At 41.4% G+C, this 22,222-nt stretch overlaps 1 protein-coding gene across 3 annotated transcripts in view; it reads right to left on the bottom strand.

Annotated features, from left to right (window-relative positions):
* alg9 (ALG9 alpha-1,2-mannosyltransferase) overlaps window positions 1–22,222 on the bottom strand; it is a 265,182-nt gene that overhangs the window by 95,314 nt on the left and 147,646 nt on the right. For all 3 annotated transcript variants that reach the window (XM_068053983.1, XM_068053985.1, XM_068053986.1), the window contains exon 14: window positions 274–404. In XM_068053983.1, the coding sequence (XP_067910084.1) occupies window positions 274–404 (131 nt within the window). The remainder of the gene's footprint in view (window positions 1–273; window positions 405–22,222) is intronic.

Genomic DNA, 22,222 nt, shown 5'->3' with positions numbered 1-22,222 from the left:
AGTGATCTGTTATTGCTCAGAAACAGGCATTTTCACTGCCGCTGGGGCTTTGCATTCAAAACCTGAAATACTTGGGCAGTAGATCGTACAACATGTATAAGTGTAGAAAACCACGCCAATTGTCGTGGGACGTCAAGTCTAATCACTTGGCCTACTTATTGCGATCTCGATCACGCCATGAAGAAACTATTGCAAGAAAACCAGCGTCAAAGTTCCATTGGCAAAAAGCTCCTGCACATAACTGTTCAGTTGTTTAAAAGAATATAAGCTCACCTTGTGACATCTAAGAACGGTTTGTACGCTATGGTCACCCATTCTTCTTTGTTTGCAGAATATCTCGGCTCACGTGGAGTCTCTGTCTCTCTATCGAGGTCGACCAAGTAATGGCACTGTTTGATATCAACCTGCGAAGATCAATTTAAAATATGTTGTAGTAATTCCCAGAACATGGCTGTGTTAATGGATAAATTCAACTCTCCCGTGATCACAGCACTGAGCACAATTGAAGGGAAATCTGGAGAATCAGTGTTTAACATCCATTTCTCACCTTTCCACTGGTCGGGGAATCTAGAACACGGGGGCACAGTCTCAGGATAAGGGGCCGATCATTCAGGATTGAGAGGAGGAGAAATTACTTCACTCAAAGGGTTGCGAATCTTTGGAATTCTCTACCCCAGAGGGTTGTGGATGCTCCATCATTGAATATTTAAGGCAGATTAGATCAATGATTGGTCTCGCAGGGAATCAATGGATATGGGGAGCGGGCAGGAAAATGGGATTGAAGCCCAAGATCAGCCATGATCGTATTGAATGGCGGAGCAGCCTCAATGGGCCGTATGGTCTACTCCTGCTCCTATTTCTTGTGTTCAAATGCAAATGAAAGCTGTTCACGTGGAAAAGAGGAACTTGCTTGTATATTGATACACTAAAATATTACATTTACTACTTTAAGCCCATTTTATTATACCTGATTCAAAAAAAATGATGAACAAATATTTAGTTATAACACAAGCTTTGTCAGCGAGCAACACTTTTAACTCTGAATCAGGTTGCAGGTTCAAGTTCCACTCCAGGACTTGCGCAAGTAATCTAGAGCAACTCTTCAGTACAGTACTAATGGAGTGCTGCATTGACTGAGCTGCCATTTTCGAATGGGACAATAAACCAAAGCCTTGTTCATCTGTTTTGTGGCTTGGTGACAAATTTTGTCTGATTAACGCTTCCTGTGTAGTGCCTTGGGATGTTTCACCACTTTAAAGGTGTTATACAAATGCAAGTTTTTGTTGTCGAGGTCCTGTTATCTAGATGCCTGTCATTTATACATTAATGTTGCTCATAAGGCCAGATTAAAATCTGAGAGTTTTCACTCGCTCAGGGGTCAGCAAAGAATTTCACAGAATCTTATCACCTTCGACCTCTTACTCGTTAATAAGTAGAATAAGTAACTTGCTTGATGATGACAGTCAGTTAGCGAGTACGGTAATTGTGGCAAGGAGTATGAAAGAGTGAAGAAGGATAAAGATAGGCTGCTAGAATAGGCAAATAGATGGCAAATGCAGTTCAATGTTGAGAAATGTGAAGTAATCCATTTTGGAAGAATAAGGAAAAGACCATCCTTTAATAGTCACATTTTTATGGATTAGAGGAGAAGAGGAACCTTGGTGTGCAGATACACAGGCCATTAAAAGGTGGCAGCATAAGTTGCTAAGATAACAAAAAGGCAAATGGAATCACTGGTTTTGTATCTAGCAGCAGTGAATCCAGTAGCAAGGAGGAAATGTTCAACTTGTACTGGGTTTTAGTTAGGACATAATGAATATCATGTAGTTCTGGACAGGTAAGAGATAAAACTAATGGAAAAGATACAGTTTCAATAAGATGTAATGAGAGACTTGAGAAGGCGGAGCATTTTTCAGCTGAGTTGAGAAGGCTGTGTCATCTGATCGAGGACTTCAAGATTGTGAAGGTTTAGGATATAATAAATAGTAATAGATTGCATATATTGGTTAGTAGCATGGTAAATCAGCACAAATTTAAGATAACCATAAAACTAATTAAAAGGGTAGATAAGATAAATTTCTTTGCACAGAGGGTAGCTAGAATGTGGAATTCTCTGCAATAAACCATTGTTGAATCAGAGTTCGTAAGTCATATTAGAGAAAATTATAGAATTGTTTGAAAAATAGGAAAATTAAACGATATGAGGAGCGCGCAGTGGAGTGAGATCGGAGCAGGTGGCTCATGCAGAGAAAAAGGGCAGCAGAGTTGATACGCTGATTTGCCTGTTTCTGTGCTGTAACACTATCCGACTCGGTGTGTTGGAAGGAGGTTGTTCAAAGGCCTTCTCTCTTTTCTTGAAGTATCTAATTGCAATCCTCCCCATCGGGTGGTATTTTATGTTAGAAATGTTCATCAATGTCATCAACATCTTTTATTCCCTCCCATCTGCCCCATTCTAAAAAGCAAACCTAAACTTCTCTTGTTTCTTTGCATGTTTTATTTTGCTGGTGACTCCAAAAAGGCACAGTCAAGACTGGCGTTCAGCTGGGGAACCACAGGAACGAAACCAGGTCCTCACAATCCATGTCACCTTGAAGTAAGGTGGATTCATGTAGCAGATTTCAGATCAAGTTTTCTCCTGTTATGCTGTAGCTGAGTTGTGGATAATGTAAAATATGTACAGTGAGGGTGATAAGGTGGGTTCGTTTGTTAAGTAGATGTTGGCAACCTCTACCTAGTGCCTTCAGGTCTGTGTTTGCATGTTAATTAAGCTCCAATTTTATCTCAAGGAGGCGTCCCTCTTTCAATATCCTAACAGCAAAAGAACAGAGAGTGAGGAAAGTGGCAGAGACACTAGAGAATATAATTTAAATACAGACACAGAAACATAGAAAATAGGAGCAGGAGTAGGCCATTTGGCCCTTCGAGCCTGCTCCGCCATTCACTATGATCATGGCTGATCATCCAACTCAGTAACCTGTTCCCGCTTTCGCCCCATACCCTTTGATCCCTTTAGACCCAAGAGCTATATCTAACTCCTTCTTGAAAACATACAATGTTTTGGCCTCAACTGCTTTCTGTGGTAGCAAATTTCACAGGCTCACCACTCTCTGGGTGAAGTAATTTCTCCTCATCTCAGTCCTGAAAGGTTTACCCCGTATCCTTAGACTATGACCCCTGATTCTGGACTCCCCCACCATCGGGAACATCCTTCCTGCATCTACCCTGTCAAGTCCTGTTAGAATTTTATAGGTTTTTATGAGATCCCCACTCACTCTTCTGAACTCCAGCGAATATAATCCTAACCGACTCAATCTCTGCTCATACTTCAGTCCCGCTATCCCAGGAATCAGTCTGGTAAACCTTCGCTGCACTCCCTCTATAGCAAGAACACCCTTCCTCAGATAAGGAGACCAAAACTGCATACAATATTCCAGGTGTGGCCTCACCAAGGCCCTGTATAATTGCAGCAAGACATCCCTGCTCCTGTACTCAAATCCTCTCACTATGAAGGCCAACATACCATTTGCCTTTTTTGCCGCCTGTTGGACCTGCATGCTTACCTTCAGTGACTTGTGTGTGAGAACACCCAGGTCTCGCTGCATCTTCCCCTCTCTCAGTTTACAGCCATTCAGATAATAATCTGCCTTCTTGTTTTTGCTACCAAAGTGGATAACCTCACATTTATTCACATTATGCTGCATCTGCCATGCATTAGCCCACTCACCCAACTTGTCCAAATCACCCTGAAGCCTCTCTGCATCCTCCTCACAACTCACCCTCCCACCCAGTTTTGTGTCATATGAAATCAAATTTTAAGAAGCATTCACTACAGAGAAAATAATAACTTGCTATGAATGTCTGTAGCACACCCAATGCTTGGGTATTATGAAATCAGCAAGGCAGACGCATTTGATAAGTTAAGGGATTTAACATTAACAATCTCATGGGTCAGATATTGTATATCCTACAGTTCTGAAGAAGAAAACCTCTGAACATTGGATAGCATCCTGAAGGAATGGCCAGGCCCAGTACTGGAAGCAAGCAGGCAAACAGTATCCATGTTTAAAAAAGATGACAAAACTGACCCAGGCAATCCATTAGGCCTAATATAACAGGTAAAATATTAGAATCTACGCTGGACAAATATTTGTACACGAACAATTTAATTTAAAAAAAGGCAAGCATGGATTTGACTGTACATCCTGCCGGAGAAGCTCCTGGACATCTTTGAGAACATGGCAAATAAAATGGAATAAATAGCAGTCTAATGATAAAGATCCACATGAAAGACTTGCCGATAAGTTAAAAGCCACAGAACCCCAGGGCAGAACATGGAAACTAGTTAAAAAGAAAGGCAAATTAGTGCTGGGGATAGGACTAATAATGTTATATGGGGGAGTAGGGGAGGAAGAGAAAATGATGACTGCAAGAATCGGTGCTTGCTTTTAATCTATATAAATAACATGGACACAGAAACCCATGAGATTGTTAATGTTAAATCCCTTAACTTATCAAATGTGTCTGCCATGCTGACTTCATAATACCCAAGCCTAGAGCATTGGGTGTGCTACAGACATTCGTAGTAAGTTATTATTTTCTCTGTAGTGAATGCTTCTTAAACCTACTGTAAGCTGGGCAAACTGACCCGAAAGTAGTAGATAAACACTATCCAATAAGTGAATCACAAAAGGGTTTAGACGGTTATATAATTGGAGTCAAGGCAAATGATATTTGGCAATAATAAAAATATAAGAATTCAATAAACAGAACTGAATTAGCACAGGAGGTCTTATAAAGGAGTCTGTATGCAATAGTAAGCATCACATTCAATGCACAGAAAATGTGATAGAGCAATTGATAAAGCCAAAAGGACATCTGTCAGTATTCTGTCTATATATATCCAGAATTTATGCAACAGTACCATTATGCATTGGTTATCCAAAGAATACAGTGTTCAGTTTTGGTCGTGCTGCAAAATAAATACTTGTATAAAGACATATCTAAGTACCAGATAACAGGGTCTCTAACTTTGCACTGACAAAGCTGCAAGAGGGTTATGTATATAAAATTGCATTTAACAATAACTGGCGATGATATAAGCCATCAACTGCAATAATATCTGCTTCCCTCTTTCTTCCTCTCTCTCTTCCTACAGAACCTCCTGTGTTTTTCCTTATATAGTAACCTCCCTCTCCCCTTCCTATAGGTGGGATGATTCATGACTCCAAACTCCCATAGACCAGTCCCTCAGGATCATTACAGTTGTGTCGAAAAGGTTACACGCAAAAAGGAACAAAACTGGTACCAAGCATAAAACGAGTGAGGCATTAGAAAACATTATGAAATATTTCCCTATAGGCTCCAGGAAGAATGTCCTCTTTACTTTAAATACCGTTTAAAATGTTATATATTTTGATGAGGCACCTCCTTTGTAAATGGAAGTCACTTAAAAAAAAAAACTTAGGGCAGGTACCAGGAAAAATATTTGTAATCATCTACCAAGCAAAATCTAAGATTCCAAATGCAATTAAATGCCATAATGGGACAGTTGCTGTACTAGAGGGATGAGCTCAAAATGCCAAATAGCCTCTTCTCATCATTGACTTTTCTTGTAACTGGATATTTGGATGATCAGAATCCACTGATCTGCAAGGAGTTAGAAGGCATTGAAGACAGCAGGAGGAGGGGAAGGGAGAAGACTGGAAGGAGGACAGAGATAAAACATTCTGGATTTTCTTCCTGTTCTTTATTTATATGGTAAGACTTTTACTTACCCAGGTCAGTGATTTTCAGACTGGGGGGCATTCATTCTGCCTATATGTAAACTAGATACTTCAGTACAAAAGAAAACCTACTCAGAAACAATCTTTTTAAAATCTTCAGTCCATGCATCTTTATGCTGTCTTTACAGCACTTTATAGTAGAGTAAATGACAGCACAGAGCACAAACTGTTGGTGTTTTAGCACACTCAGATTGCTGAAAGAAAAGCATCACTGAAAACTTACAAGATGTTCTATTAAATTTATTGACCAGCTAAACATGCATTGTTTTCTGAAACCTACTCAAAGTGGTTAGTTTGACATGCTCCATTTTCAGAGATCAATATATGTGTAAAGAGTTAAGAAGTTTCAGAGTGTCGGATTCTTACCAATTAAGCATTGCCAGTACCAATCCTCAATGTTCCAATCAAAAGCATAGACAATCATAAGCATCAATTAACAGTTAATGATGTCTAAAGTCACTTCTCAGGTCATATTTGCTTAGGGTACATTAGTGTATCAGTTTCCCTACATACCCCCAAGCATTAGGAGAACCAGAATTACTTTATCATCACTGTAAGCTTCCCAACAACAGATTAAATGGACCATACCCATGCGTTCAGTAACAAACTGCAAGCACGTATCTACTGCAACAGGAAAGGCTTGTAGACTATTAATATGTAAGTTTTACACAGTCGGGGATAATATTGCACACGTCTCAAAGCTAATCATCTTGGCAGTATCCAAGACATCACTCCCCACCCCCAATAGGTGCCATGATTGGTGCCTCTCCTGCGCCCATATAGCCCCCTGCAGCTAGAAAATTTGGTGTCTACTCACCCACTACTGTAGCCTTATGCCCCCGTTAACACCTCTCGTCTTGGGCCATTATCGCATTGCTATTTGTGGTAGCTTGCCAAGAGCAAATCGGCTGCTGAGTTTCCTACATTACAATAGTGACTACACTTCAAAAGTACTTCATTGGCTGTAAAGCGCTTTGGGATGTCCTGTCCCAGAAAGGTGCTATATCAATGCAAGCCGTTCTTTTTCTTCCAGGTGATTAACATCGGAAGGTGCATGCAAACAAGGTTGAGAGAGAGATATATTCTGTTGCAGAACAAAGTAAAATGCAAGAGTTCCTTCTTCTAAATAAATCTGTTTAAAATCAGGGCTAACCTTGGCCTATTGACAGGATAGCACATCAGCCAGAAACCCTTGACAGTGGCATCTCTTTTATTGTGTGTTTCATTGAATCAGAAAAATACTGAAAGCATCAGCTGAAGGTATGTTAAAAAGGTTAGACAAAGATAAGAGTTCCCTGAAGCTATGTTCTCCTAGGATTGTCTTAAACGGTTTTAGAAACCACAATTCTTTTGCATTATTTCCACATGGTTTCAATTCCACTGGCAGGACTCCAAACATTGCAAAGTTTAACAAATTAATTGGCCCCAATACAATCTCTGGAGCCAGTCTGGTCTTTATTTCAGTCAGTATCGTTTATCACGCTTGCATTGATCTCTTTGACACCTTCCCCTTTCTTTGCTGGCTAAGCAATCTGTGAAAGCAGCACTGTGATTAACAGTGTAAATAACCAGACTCACTCTGAAAGGGGGTACTGACCAACAATAGGCACAGCTCCCATTACTACAGGGAACGAGTGGGCCAAACATACAGCCATAGACTAACTGGCTCCAAAGTGGCTGCAATGCTTAATTCAGGCCTAAAACCGATTCCTGCTTGGCCCCAGCCTACTTTTGTTTTCCCCACCCGCAGAATAATTTAGAGACCAAGTTGGCAGGAACTCAAAAGTTTTTGCATTCCAATAACTGGACCAGCTGAATGTCCGCATAGCCATCTCCTGAATGGCTGTTAAAGAGTTGACAACCCATAATACAAGATTTCCGAGGAAAGAAGGAAATGCATAGGTAGGTGAAACAGAAAAATAGGGGAATGCTGGTCGGAACAATGAGGCTGTTTTTATTTATCAGGTGCTAACTGACCTGTTGTGCACTTAAAGCATTCTCTGGTTCTATTTTTAGATTTCAAGTCATGACTTAATGATCACATCATGTCAATAGTCTGTCTTATGGTTAAAATAACCTGTTCCCACATTTTACCAAATGATCTCATTCTCTTTCATAAGCATTCAGGTTCAAATTAAGTGGCTACTGAATGACGTAAACCTCAAATAGTGGTATAACAAGTTATTGCGTTGCAAAAACATTTTTCAATGTACAATGCTCTTTGGAATGTTTTGATGCTGTAATAAACTGGAATAATTTCTTTCTAAAGACAAGCCAGTGTTTTATAACAACAACAACCTGGTTTTGTACCACACCTTTGACAGAGTAAACAGCCCAAGGCACTTCACAGGAACATTATCGAACAAAATTTAACACTGAGCCACATAAGGGGATAGTGAGGCCAGGTGGCCAAAAGCTTGGTCAAAGATGCAGGTTTTAAGGAGCGCCTTAAAAGAGAGAGAAGTAGAGAGGTGGAAAGGTTTAGAGAAGGAAACCCAGAGCTTAGGGATTAGGCAGCTGAAGGCACACCCGCCAATGATGGAGCGATTAGAATCGTGAATATACAAGACATGACAACATTGGTGTTCGGCCAAGGAATGCACAGTACAATAATGAAATGTTTATGTCCTGAGCATCCTTTCCAAATACCTATAAAGAGGGGAAGTTATCGATTTCAATGGTGGAGTTATTTTTAATCTAGTCTAGGCCACAAAGTTGTTGCCATTTAAAGAATGATATTTGATCCAATCAGAAGCAAGCATGACACCTGCCAGAATTTTTTTTTCCCTGTCCTTAATCCCACAACCATTTATGATCAACGACCAAATAATAGGCATGGATTCAAAAAACAGAATTGTGTCATAAAAACAGAAAGTGATGGAAATACTCAGCAGGTCAGGCAGCATCTGTGCAGAGGGAAGCAGAGTTAATGTTTCAGGTCTGTGACCTTTCATCAGAATTATTTATTCAGAATTATTCATCATCCTTCCCTGGCACATGTTTTAACAAAATATAATACATTGTTGTCAAACTTTCACACTGATGTAGTATCTTGACAAGGTACAATAGGCATTGCAGTTACTGTGGTTTTTTATTGAGACAATCATAGTATAAATTACAACCACATCATTTGCTGCAAGGAAATAACTAGTAAATGACTCCCAATTTGGTAATCTACTCTGTGGGAGAAATGTCAGGGTAAGGATAATTTTCCAGCAGGAACATAAAGAAGCCAAGCTTGATTCAGTGAGTAATCTACTCAATTTTGTAACTATTACAAGGAAAGTTCACCAAGAAAAGTTTCAAAAGCAAAATTTGATACTTTCTAATCCAAGCAAGTTTACAGCATCAGATATCAACTCATTCTCGATGTTAAAATTTTACACTGTTAAACTGGCCTGCAAACGCTAGAGTATCAGGAATTCACTTAGAACCCAAATAGTAATCCGGATCAACACTGTCTTCTACAGGGCGAAATTGGAGGCTGAATTTGGGAATGCTTTAGTGAAGCATGCGACCTACTGCTCTTGTCGATATTGACATGTAGACAAGCTCCATGGGATTCTGGCACTTTCTTCATAGTGCTGCAATTAAAAGTGTGTGTTTATGTTTGGCGGAATTCTGGCAGATGAATTGCCTTTTTTGGGGACTTGCAATGCTGTACCAAGGGGAATTAACCTTATCAATTCTTTTTATTGCAAGTGCCATAGGGAAGCGAAACTGCCTGTCCCCTGGTAGTGTAGTACTGGAACATCATTGGCAGCATTCCACAGAGATCAGTGTAGATAATCCAAACAGGGGTAACAGGGGAAAAAAAACTGCAACACTGTTTTTATGTATGTGGGAATTAAAAACTTTAATTACCTTGTACATTTTCACTGCATTCATGAATATAATGGTCTAGCAGCGACTCTAGAAAACTAGGGTCTGCATTTTCCCTCTAGGAACGGGAAATAGAGGTCACGACTGTTTCTGGGTGCCAAACCTAACCCTGGGGAGGGAGGTGGTGGGGGGGCGGGAGCTGTCACTCATTGGAATTTTCACAGGGAGCAACCGCTTAATTGGCCTGGAGACAGGTTTAGGGTGGGCTTTTGAAGTTGGAGGGCCAATCAGAGACCTTCCAGCTTGAAAGGTGCAACAAGTTGCAATGTAAGGTAAGTAAGAGAAAGGGTGCGCCAAGGTTGAGGTGCCCTCTCTCTCCAACTTTTTTAAATTTAGATCAAAAAATGGCTTTTGCAGCCACGCCACTACTGTCAGGGGCAGGGGATGGTGGGCAGGACCCCTCCACAAGGCAGCCTATAGCTGCTCCTCCACCCAGACAGGTAGGGAGGGCCTCTAGGCCTGCCTGGAGTGCTAGCCTCCAGACTGCATCCAGGCACCCAAACTGGCCCCGACCACCTGTGGGAACTTGTCTGCCTCCTGTAATTGGCCTCGTGGCGCTTAATGAGCTTGATTGGCTACCTGCTGCGTGCTGCCGGGTAGCCCTTCCACCACTTCCCCCACACCCCCGAGTTCCGCAAAAATGGCCCAGAGGCAGGGTGGTGCTGGGGAACCCGCACAGCAGCCAGAGGGACTATTTTTTACCTCCTGGCCGTGGCAGGGACCAAAGATTCAGCCCCTCGTCACTGCTCCCTGATCAGTTATTAGGTAGATTTCTGATTGTGGAAGAACTCATGCAAGCAGCAACATTACAACAAGGGATGAAATGGTTCACTGGTACTAAAGTTAGCTTCAAGAACAAAAAAAAGTCACAACTCTGCAACTAAGACTGTACTGAATATACCAAGAAGTAACACTCAGGAAACTGTTGCATTGGAAATAAGGGATTCAAGGTTGGAAAAAAAAGCAGATTTTCAGTTGCAGAAGAAAACTAATCTAACCTTAAAAAGGTTATGAATGAGGGATTATGTAGCACAGCAAATTATACAGCGATCTACACCTCTTGAGATCTGGATTCAAGATGTCCCCTTGAGGACACCTGGGTGATTTCAGCTAAAGTAGGCCATTGGCATAAATTGGCAATGGCATGGAGCAGTTATTGGATTACTAGCACTATAAAAGTAAAAAAAGTGACAAACTCTATTTCGCATCATTTGTCCCAGCAACATGAAAAATAAAACAGGCATGTGGGAGGAAAAGTAAGTGTGACAAGCAGGAAGTGCACACTCAAAAATCAGGACATGACAACCTCAATTGAAGGCTAATGGTTCTTAGCCAGATCCTGGGATTGTCTGGGGTACACTTCCTATTGCTGAAGATGTTTCTATGTAGACTGGCAGATACCTGTAAATCCCAGGTTCCAGAATGTCGGGGAAAAAACATGAAATCACTTCCTTACTTCCTCTGATTTAAAAAAAATATTGTTTTGCATCTGGAATTACATTTATTGTTGGAAGAATGATGTACTGAAAACCTTTGCACATATACAGTTAACTTACTCAGTAAGTACTGTGGAGATTAACAAATTAAGCGAAACCAAGTTTAAGTGGGTAATTCAAACCGCGTTTTGATTTTTCTAAAATTCTTGAGTTACCATGAAGGACGTCAACAGAAATATCCGATTGAATTACTTCCAGGTACCTCACTGCCAACAGATCTCTTATTTTACAAGTATTGGAGCTCTGACTGTGTTTCTCTTTTATGTTCATTTGCTGACATTTGGAACAAAGTAAACAATGACCACAGCTGAAGCAAGCCAAGCTGCACAAGAAAGGTGAGGAACCATGGAAACTAGAATAGAACACAAACAAAAGCACTTTATCAGATCCTTAGCATAAGAGGGAAAATGGCATAAAATAGTTTCCATTGTTCGAAGGTCATTATTGGTGTTTGTTGCAGATCGAGATGATGGGCTGTCATTATCCATGTCAAAGTGAATGGAAAGACATGGTTAAAGGAACTAAAATCGCTGCTGCAACGGGCCATTTCATTTAAAAGCTAAAACCCTTTTATATAGGCATTATATTAGGTATTTTGTCCCAGTCTGGTTTGTGATATGAAGTGGTCAAACACATTAAATCTTCATCGACACATATGAAAACATTTAACTTCTTCCTAGGCTTCAGATTGAAATTTGTTTTCATTAAATTGAAACTACACTGATAATTGCAATGGGTTCAATGGAAGTATTGGAACAATTGTGTTACTGAGGATTATTCATACGTGTTGAACCAAACTTCAATGGAAATGGTTAATTGTTCCTTTACAGAATTCTTTATACTTGTTGCAGATAGATTAATGCTCGCTTCTAATGAATAATGCTGGTTATGACTTAGGCTTTTCACGGTCTCGAAAATCTGCATTGTCTTTGCAGAAAAGTGCGGCCACAATTATCCCACAGCCCATCTTCAGTCTTCACCAATAGGAAGGGGGAAATGATTTGAAGAATGAGTTATTCTCAGCCACTTCCTTGTACCTCCTAGTGGCCAGCTCAGGTTTGACATTGATATCCTCAACGAGTACACTGCCCGGCCATACAGACTAGAAGATACTAGGTTGGATTCCAACAACTCTGTTTCAAACTCTACAAACCGATTTCCACTCCTGCTGTAGTACTGAAATAGCCCTAACCAAAGTCACAAATGACAACTTCTGTGACTGTAAGCATTGGTGCATTATCCACCTTCATCTTCTCTGCAGCCTTCGACATAATTGACCACACCATCCCCCTCCAACAAGTCCTCCGCTGCGCAGCTCAGTGGGACCGTGCTCCACTCTTACCTATCCAATTGCAGGCAAAGGAATAGCCTGTCTTCACATCCCCGCACCATTACCTCCAAAGTCCCTCATGGATCTATCCATGGCCCCTCGTCTTCCTCATCTACACATCACTCCTTGGCAACACCAACCACAGACTTGGAATCAGCTTCAATATGACGACACTCAGCTCTACCAACTTTCTTGACCTGTCCACTGCCTTGGCATTGCCAGACTGTTTCTACCACGTCTGGTCTTGGTTGAGCCACAATTTCCTTCAGATAAAACATCATTGCCTTCTTCTGTACTCTTAACTCACAATCGATTGTATCCCCTCTGTCCCAGCCACTTCAGGCTGAACCAGACTGTGCATATCCTCAGCGTACAATCTGACCCCTGGCTGAGCTGGTGACCACATATGCTCTCCATCACAAAGACTGCCTACTTCCACCTCCGTAACATCACCTGTTTCCGCCCTAACCTCAACCCATCGGCAACGGAAAATCTCATCCTTGACTTTGTCACCTTCAATGACAATATTCAAATACTCTCCTGGTCGGCCTCCCACCTCCATCAACTCCAGCTCATCCAATACCCTGTTGTCTGCATCCTTCCACACGCAAAGCTTTGCTCATCTATCCTTGATAGCCTACATTTGCTCCCGCTTCACCAACATCTCAAATTTAAAATGTTTATCGCCACGTTAAAATCCCTTCACGGTCTCACCTCTCTCTAACTTCCTTCAGCCCTATATTAGCCAGAAACCTCTTCTTTCAACTCTGACCTCTTGTGGGTGTCTGCCCCCTTCCCACCTCCCACCACTGGCAGCAGTGCCTTCAGCTGCCTAGGTTCCATGCTCTAGAATTCCCTCCCTCAACCCCTCCACCTTTAAGACCATCCTGAAATTCACCTTTTTGATCAAGCTTTTGCTCACCTCTCCTAATATCTCCCACTTTTGCTCGACGCCCTTTTATTTGGTCTACATCTCTACGAAGCACCTTGGAATGTTTATCCACATTAATGACACTATTTGAAGACAAGCTGATTTTGATTTGTGTTGCATTAACTTATAGCCAGGATGGCACAGGGCACTAGAATTAGCCTCAGCCGCCCTGAGCTCCAAAGGTGGCGGGTGATGGAAGATTCAGCTGGGCTTCCTGCGTCAGTCCTAGGAAGTACCTAGATGAGGACAGGATTTGGCTTGGCTCTCATACCGTCCCTGCTAAAGAAGCCTGCCAGCATTTAACACCAGGCTTGCACATCTGGAATGGACACTGGACTAGCGGCTGCTACCTATGGTATCACATTCTAGCAAATGTCAAGACTTTTATTAGAAAAAGGGAGAAAAATGAAAATAAAAAGAACAAGGAAGAATTGCAGCTATGGCAGAGGCCTGACAGCTACTTGCTCATTTGTGTTGCCGTGCAGGGAATGGCATGCGGCAGCTGAGGACCAAATTGACAAACATCTATTTCGATTGCGTTGTTATGCTGAATTGATCTACTATCGTCCCAAATAAGATCAGAATGCCACTGGCCCACAATATTGGAAATAAACAATAAACAGCCCCAAGTCCCATTTGTCAAAGAGAGTACTGATTAAATAAATGCACAATGCCCACCTTACACAAATGTGGTCAATCAAATCAAGCTTGTGTGTAGCAGACCTTTCAAATGTAGATGTCCCAGTTAGTAAAGAGGGAGTGAAAAGGACATTTTTCCAAAATAAATCACCAGCTCCTTGGTTTTATTAGAATTTATTACATCATTCCCACTGGCCCGCTCAGCAGGAACAGCTCCTCACCTCTTCCTCTACTTATAGGATCGTTAGTGTTCTCAATGATACTGTGTTTCCAATCCATTTCAAAGCTGGATCTGGAGTCTAAGATTTATCTTCATTAAAAGTAGGAGGTTCCAATTCAGTTTGATATGGAATACCACTATTCCTTTTTTTGTATTTCCATTTTCTGTGATTAAGTTACAAAGGCATTAAACCATCACATCAAAGCAGCACCCAATAAAATATGACTGGGATCTCATGGACTGACTTCCAGACCAGTGCAATGCTAGCTATTGAAGAGTTAAAGAATCACACGTACACATGATATAACCCTCCATATTATACCCTTCTCTGGAAGATGCAGGTGAATCACATGTGGAACATAGTCCAATTATACATGGAACAGGGAGAAGTAGAAGGCTCACACGACATAAAATTCTTTCCCCTGAGAATCATCTTTCAAGAGTTAACAGTTCACTACCTGCAACCAAGGAAACCACAGTCACCCAGATCACTGGGCCTAAGGCCCATGCCTGATTCCCAGACTGTGCTGTTAGCTGATCTCAGATAAGGCTGCAGTCAAATACTACAATTGGCCTCAGTGCCCCCACGTTACGGAGGTTTAGAACACTGTACAGGTTTCCTACGATTGCCATCTACTTGAAAGTGCTCATGTGTGAAGCTCAGCTGTGATCTGCTGCACGATCAGATGACCGGCTGAAATTTACTGTCTAGGCTCACCCAATGGGGCTACCCAATTAGACAACCTCAGAACCGCACCCACTTCAGAAGAGGACAGAAAATTAGTGGGAAAAAAATTGAAATAGCCTTTGCATTGAATAAAATCTGAATCCTGTAAACTGCAGGAACAGGATGGGCAATAAATGCTGGCCTTGCCAGTGACATCCCATGAACAAATAAAAAACAAGCCATTATAAAAAAAATGAAAACCAATTTTCTTCTCCCACAAATAGATGCTACTGTGTTCTTTACTACACTAAAACAATGAGTTATTTTAAAAGAAATATTTCTACCCTGACCGTGAAATAGCCACTGTTTTCTTGTTTCAATGCACAATTCATTTGTAATGACTGACTTCTCGAAATAAAGCTTATTTAAAAAAAAAATGAGGCTGTTAAACATCACATTGCTAACTCATCAACATCAGGGATACGGTAACAGTGTGTTATGGCAGCGGACTCGAAATCCAGAGGTCTGGACTTATGATCCGGAGACATGGGTTCAAATCCCACCACGGCAGCTGTGGAATTTAAATTCAATTAATTAAATAAAATCTTGAATAAAAGGTTAGTCTCAGTAATGGTGACCATGCAACTACTGAACTGTCGTAAAGAAAACCCATCTGGTTCACTAATGTCCTTTCAGGGAGCAAATCTGCTGTTCTTACCTGGTCTGGCCCATATGTGACTCCAGACCCACAGCAATGTGGTTGAATGTATTCCTCTCTGAAATGGCCGAGCAAGCCATGTATTCAAGAAGGCGGCTCACCACCACCTTCTCGAGGGCAATTAGGGCTGGGCAACAAATGCAGACATCCACGAATGAATAAAGTAAAATTCTAAGTTCAGAGATATATGCAACTAATTTGAATTTACTCACTGTACATATAGTTCCACTGTTAATGATTTTCTAATTGCTTCGATTCATCCAAAGGAGGGAATCTTCCTCACGCTGTGTCCCACTCATGCACATTCCCGCTGGGATCAGTGTTGGAGGACATTGCTGAGCTGAAACCTGGCATAAATTCTGGGATTGCCATCTGTGGAATTCCAGCACCAATGCGTCAAGATCACGTTGCACCATCAGCTAGTCTAACTCATCCCAGAAACTCACATTTCCCAGAGCAAAATCTGAAAACAATTCCCTGCACAAAGGGTGGTAGAAATTTGGAACTCTCTCTCCCCTATAAGGTTGCGGATGCTGGGATAATTGTAGCTTTCAAGATTGAGATTGATAGGTTTTTGCTCGGTAGGGGTATCAACGGATAGGGGACTAAAGTAGATAAATGGAGTTGTGGTGCAGATCTAATTAAATGATGGAACAGGTCCTGGGGGCTGAATGGCCTACACTTGGTCCTAACACACCTATGTCTTCCCTTTATCCTACAACCTTTAGGTTTTTTGACCAGTGGCAGTATAACCTTTGGGTCTTAACCTTTCATTTAGTTTTCTCAATTAAAAAAGATTTGTTTGCCATCTCACCCACTAAATTAAATCAAAACCATGGGGAAATGACTCACTATATATAAAATATATATAGTGATCTCGCAATACAAATGAAACTTCAACTCTGGGGCTTATCTATAGTTAATACAAAGGTAAGTCAATCTTTCCCATCAGCAGGGTCCCATGCAATATAATCTTATTAAAAAGGAGTCTGACGCAGGTCTACGTCATAACCTCAGATTAAATTATGGAAAGAATTATAATGATCTTTTTAGTGCTCTTTACATAATGGTTAAATCCCGATTAATGCATTATTGATAATACAAAGCCTTTCCATTTTTATTAAAGTAAAGCTCCATGCATGGACAATACTAAGTAGAATTTAAGCCAAGTAAAACCAGGAATTAAAATGGAATGTTAGCACGCTGACCTCACTTTCCAGTCAAAATGCCTTGAAAAAAAAAATCTATGGCCCACATATAAGTTTGCTCCATCAGTTATCACAGCTCCCCAGAGGGCAGGAGATTTGATTTTAAGGCATGCTGATTATTCTACGCATTGTCATGGCTTCATACAGACAGGGAGCTACAGAGAGGGAGAAGTTTGCGAGACAGCCAGGCAGTGCTGGAAGTGCCAGAGCAGGCAAGGAAACAGAACCTACCCAGGAAGAGGCAAGTGCTCTCAGCAGAGTCGGTTACATGGAGTTACACAGAATCTGCAACACAGAAACAGGCCATACTGGTCTATGCTGGTGTTCATGCTCCACACAAGCCTTCTCCCACTCCCCTTCATCTAACCCTATCAGCATATCCTTCCATTCCTTTCTGCACCATATGCATATCCAGCTTCCCCTTAAATGTAGCTACGCCCTATTTGCCTCAACTACACCTTGCAGTAGAGTGTTCCATCTTCTTACCACTCTTTGGTTAAAGCAATTCTTCCTAGCATCTGTTTTAAATTTACTTATCACCAAATTAAACTTACGTCCTCTGATCCTGCTTTCTTATAGTACTCCTCACCATACTTACTTAACCTTAAGACAATCACCACTTCCTAACAACATGCAGTGAGCTACGTTTCAAGTCTTATGTGCGAATATATAGAGCATTATATTTTGATGTCCCTTAGTGAAATGAAGTATAAGAGAATGGTACGGTGCTGGAAACAAATCATTTAACAAATTCACCATGTCATTATCACCAGCCAATTAAACAGTCAGAGTCAGTGACACAATCTGATCCATCTTAAATGCAATCAGCCCATTAAACAACTGATCACTTGGCTGCTCATGTGTGCAGCCCTTCCATTTCAACAGCTGATTGTGCAGCTAATTATTGATTCACATCTACTGCACAAATGTCCAAGGAGGACCAAAAAGATGTGATTGGAACAGTTTTACAGAAATGTTAATATCACAGAGCTTAAGACTGTTGTCCATCACACTGACTTACATAGAGTCATTGAGTCATACAGCACAGACTTATTCACTCTGTGCACATTGGGTGAGTTGCTAAAGTTAGTGTGTAACTGACTCTGGGAGTCTCATGTTCGACTCCTGATTTAAACTATGTTTATTGGTGCCAGCCCCCAATGAGAGGAAAAATTCCATAGAATCTAGGCTTCGGCAGGAGAGGAGAAAAAAATACCCACCAGAGCTTATATTCCCGATTGCTGTCCAGTTAACAGTGTGCATGTGTCGTTGTCACCCAAGGATGAGTCAGTTATGATGCACTTCACAGGTGAACAGCCTGACAATACTCACAGTGGATGACTGCTGGGGTCTGTGAGTTGCACCTTCAGAGGAGCTAGCACTTTTGGGAGCAGGGGGAAAGAGTGGAGAAAGTGGGCAATAGAGGACAGTTTTACATGACAAGCATCGGGGTCTTGGAGCTAAATAAAACTCTTGTCCTCACAGCATCTTAAATAAAAAGGATGATTCAGGCACTTGGTCATTTTAATTATTTCCAGTTGCATTGTCTTCAATCAGGCAGAATTCCTTAGGCTACAGGGTATGCAGGCAATTTGAAACCACATTTATTCTTAAAGGTTTCCCCAGATTTAATATCCAAAGATTTCAAGAACATTTTATCAGAACTTCCTGCAAAATTGGAGTGATCAAGGCAACTTTTGTTAATCTGCAGTCTATTGCATTTGTTGTTGTCTTTGTAACAATGCAGTAATCCATTAGTTAAGAGAAAGAAAGAACTTGCATTTATGTAGTGCCTTTCATGACCTCAAGACATCCCAAAGCATTTCACAGCCAAGTAAATACATTTGAAATGTAGTCACTGTTGTAACCTAAGGAATGAGGCAGTCAATTTGCACACAGCAAGCTCCCACAAACAGCAATATCATACTGATCAGACAATCTGTTTCTGTGATATTGATTGAGGGATAACTGTTGGCCAGGACACCAGGGATAACTCTCCTGGTCTTCTTTAAAATACTGCCATGGGATCTTTTATGTCCACTTGAGAGAGCAGACAAGGGCTCAGTTTAACGTTTCATCTGAAAGACAGCATCTCTGACAGTGCAGCACGTCCTGACAAATGCACTGGAATGTTAGCCTAGCGTTATGCAGTTCACTAGGTGTGACACACACACACACACACACACACATTGGACAGATTGAGCTTCATCTTATTTTTAAAAAAATGTAATTTAGTGAAATAATATCATACCGAATGAATGGAGGAGCTGAGCGAACAGCTTGCATTGGGGAACAATAACCTCACTGAAATATGGCCGCAATGTAATTGAGCCATTCAGTCAATAAACTCTCCACTTTCCTCCCAAAAATATTTATTTGTAATTTTAGTCCTGACCTAATTTGCTATTCATTCATGATCAGATGTAATGAAGGGAATATTAGACTGCATTCTCTGATTATAATCTTGCACAACACAATAAAAAAAAATGCACCTAATTCACATGCTTCCATCACTATTGAATTAAGTTTGCCTCTTGTAGAACTCTTTAACCTGAACACGCACACTTACACTCTCCCTGGACCGATTGCTGGCAATTGGATTCCTTTGCTGTTTCGGTACGTGTGTCCTTTCTTTCTGTAATGCAGCGCACTGCTCGCAGGCAAGTACTAGATACAATATATTTCGAATGGTGAGCTCTGTGGACTGAGCTCTACAGTTCACTGCTTTGGGGACATCCACACACACACAAAAAAAAAACTGAGAACAGCATCTGGAAACAATCCTCACATAAACTGAAGTTTAAATGAAGAGCAACTACCAGCCTCTGGGATGCAATCCATGCATTCAGACACGCTGCACAAAAAACCTTTAAAAGGTGTCAAAAAGCAAATTCCTTTGTACATGCCATCCCAAGATGTGTAATAATTCATCATATTTGAGGTCTTTTATACCACACGTTTGAATCTCAGACCAGCTCTAAACCAGCTTTTTTGCAGATCACAGTTATACTGCACTTGGTGTGCGACCTAATTGGTTTAGGACAATTCAATCCTACAGGTGATCTCATATTGCTTACCTTTAGTGAGCTCTTGGTGCCAGCCCACCAAATACCAGATTTACTGAACTTAATTTCACAAGTTTGTCATGATGGGATTCGAACTTAGGACCTCTGGTTTACTCGTCCAGTGCCAAAACCACCAAGGTACCGTACCGACACTGAGTACACGCTTCTGCCTGACAGCTTCCATTTTTTAGTGTATGAGATTTATCTTGAATCGCTGCTGGTGCTGCTTCTTATTTTCCCCCAGAGACAGTGAGCAATGATGCAATATGACTCAAGATTTTTAGTTTTATTAACGCGACAGTATTGCACCATCCATCGTAGATAGAGAGCAAATCCTGCTGGCACAAACACACCCGCCATAAGCAGTGGAATTGCGCTGGTTTTTGTATCACTGCATATTGGGCTTTTATTTAGTTGGCAGGAAAAAAGACAGAGGCGCAAGGGGAGAGCCAACTGTGCAACAGCCCCGACAAACAAATTTCTCTGCAGCACCTGTGGAAGAGCCTGTCACTCCAGAATTGGCCTTTATAGCCACTCCAGGCGCTGCTTCACAAACCACTGACCACCTCCAGGCGCTTACCCATTGTCTCTCGAGATAAGGAGGCCAAAGAAGAAGATTTATAGATACAGCACTGAAACAGGCCCTTTGGCCCACCGAGTCTGTGCCGACCAACAACCACCCATTTATACTAATCCTACATTAATCCCATATTCCTACCACATCTCCACCTTCCCTCAATTCCCCTACCACCTACCTCAATTTATAATGACCAATTTACCCATCAACCTGCGAGTCTTTGGCTGTGGGAGGAAACCGGAGCACCCGGCGAAAACCCACGCAGTCACAGGGAGAACTTGCAAACTCCACACAGGCAGTACCCAGAATTGAACCCGGGTCACTGGAGCGGTGAGACTGCGGTGCTAACCACTGTGCCGCCCTGCCCTGTCTCAGCATCTCCAGGAATCTCCTGGGCACTGATGTGAGCAACTTGGGAGACAATAAAAATAATTCCATTTTCTTTGAACACTTTTGTTTATTAATTATAAAAATATTGGTGATGGGAAAGCAGTTGTTTGATTGAGCAGGGCAGTTGGGGGTCATACAATGAAAACTCCAGGAATTCATCCAACTCGAGTTGTCAACCTTACATAACGCTGCACATTCACGTGGAAAGGGTTAATACAAATACCTACCGAAATGCCGTCAATGTACTCCCAAGATTGCATTCACTTGATAGAACTGCAATAAATTAAATCCAAATGTCGCAGGGTTTGAAGTCGGCTGAGCACTTTTACCATCTCGGGAGTCTCACTGATGTCAAAAGCAATTTGTGGTTTTGAAACTATTACAAATAAAGAAATTAAATACAAAAAAAAACACGTGACCGTACATCAAGGATTGATGACAGTCACAGCTTGCAGTGAAGGTTTGTAGGTCATATCATCAGTGCAGGAAAAGAAAAGACTTGCATTTATATAGCACCATTCACAACCACAGAATGTCCCAATGAGCTTTGCAGCAAATGAGATACTTTTGAAGTTGTAATGTAGGTAATGTGACAGTCAATTAGCTCACAGCAAACTCCCACAAGCAGCAATGTGATAACGATCAGATAATCTGTTTTATTGAGGGACAAATATTGGCCAGGCCACTTGGGATAACTCTCCTGCACTTTGTTGAATAGTGGCAATGGGATCTATAACACCCACCTGAGAGGGCAGACAGTGCCCTGGTTTAACATTTCATCTGAAAGATGGCACCTCTGACAGTGCAGCACTCCCTCAGTACTGCACTGGAGTGTCAGTCTAGATTTTTGTGCCCAAGTCTCTAGAGTGGGACTTGAACCCAAAACCTCAGAGACAAGACTGCTACCGACTGAGCCACAGCCGATGCTGCAATATCTGTCACATGTGTTTCACTGCTTCCCTCTTCCCCAACAGTTGAACTTGCACAGGCATGTGCAAAAGGAAATTTAAGGGTAAATTCTCCTATTTCACATTCTAAGGGAATGTGGGTCAGAGAAGTGGTCACTCCATCTCCAACTCACAATCCCAGCAGGAAGGATGGAGAATTTACCCTTTACTGCTGTACTTCTATTGTCTTCTTGCACACTTTCAAATATCTGAGACTTAGATATGTACGACTGATATGTACCTTAGCAATCTGAGCAGAATTCTTGACTATCAAGTCTACCCAGCAGTAGTGCTCGGATCCCGTTTCAATGCAGTATTGAAATTAACACCAATTTTCAGATGTTCATCCCTTAGAATGAGCATTAC

The sequence above is a fragment of the Heterodontus francisci genome, chromosome 22 (genome assembly GCF_036365525.1).
Source record: "Heterodontus francisci isolate sHetFra1 chromosome 22, sHetFra1.hap1, whole genome shotgun sequence".
Classification (NCBI taxonomy): domain Eukaryota; kingdom Metazoa; phylum Chordata; class Chondrichthyes; order Heterodontiformes; family Heterodontidae; genus Heterodontus; species Heterodontus francisci.
The sequence above is the reverse complement of the archived record's forward strand: the minus strand, read 5'-3'. Positions and strand labels throughout refer to the sequence as shown.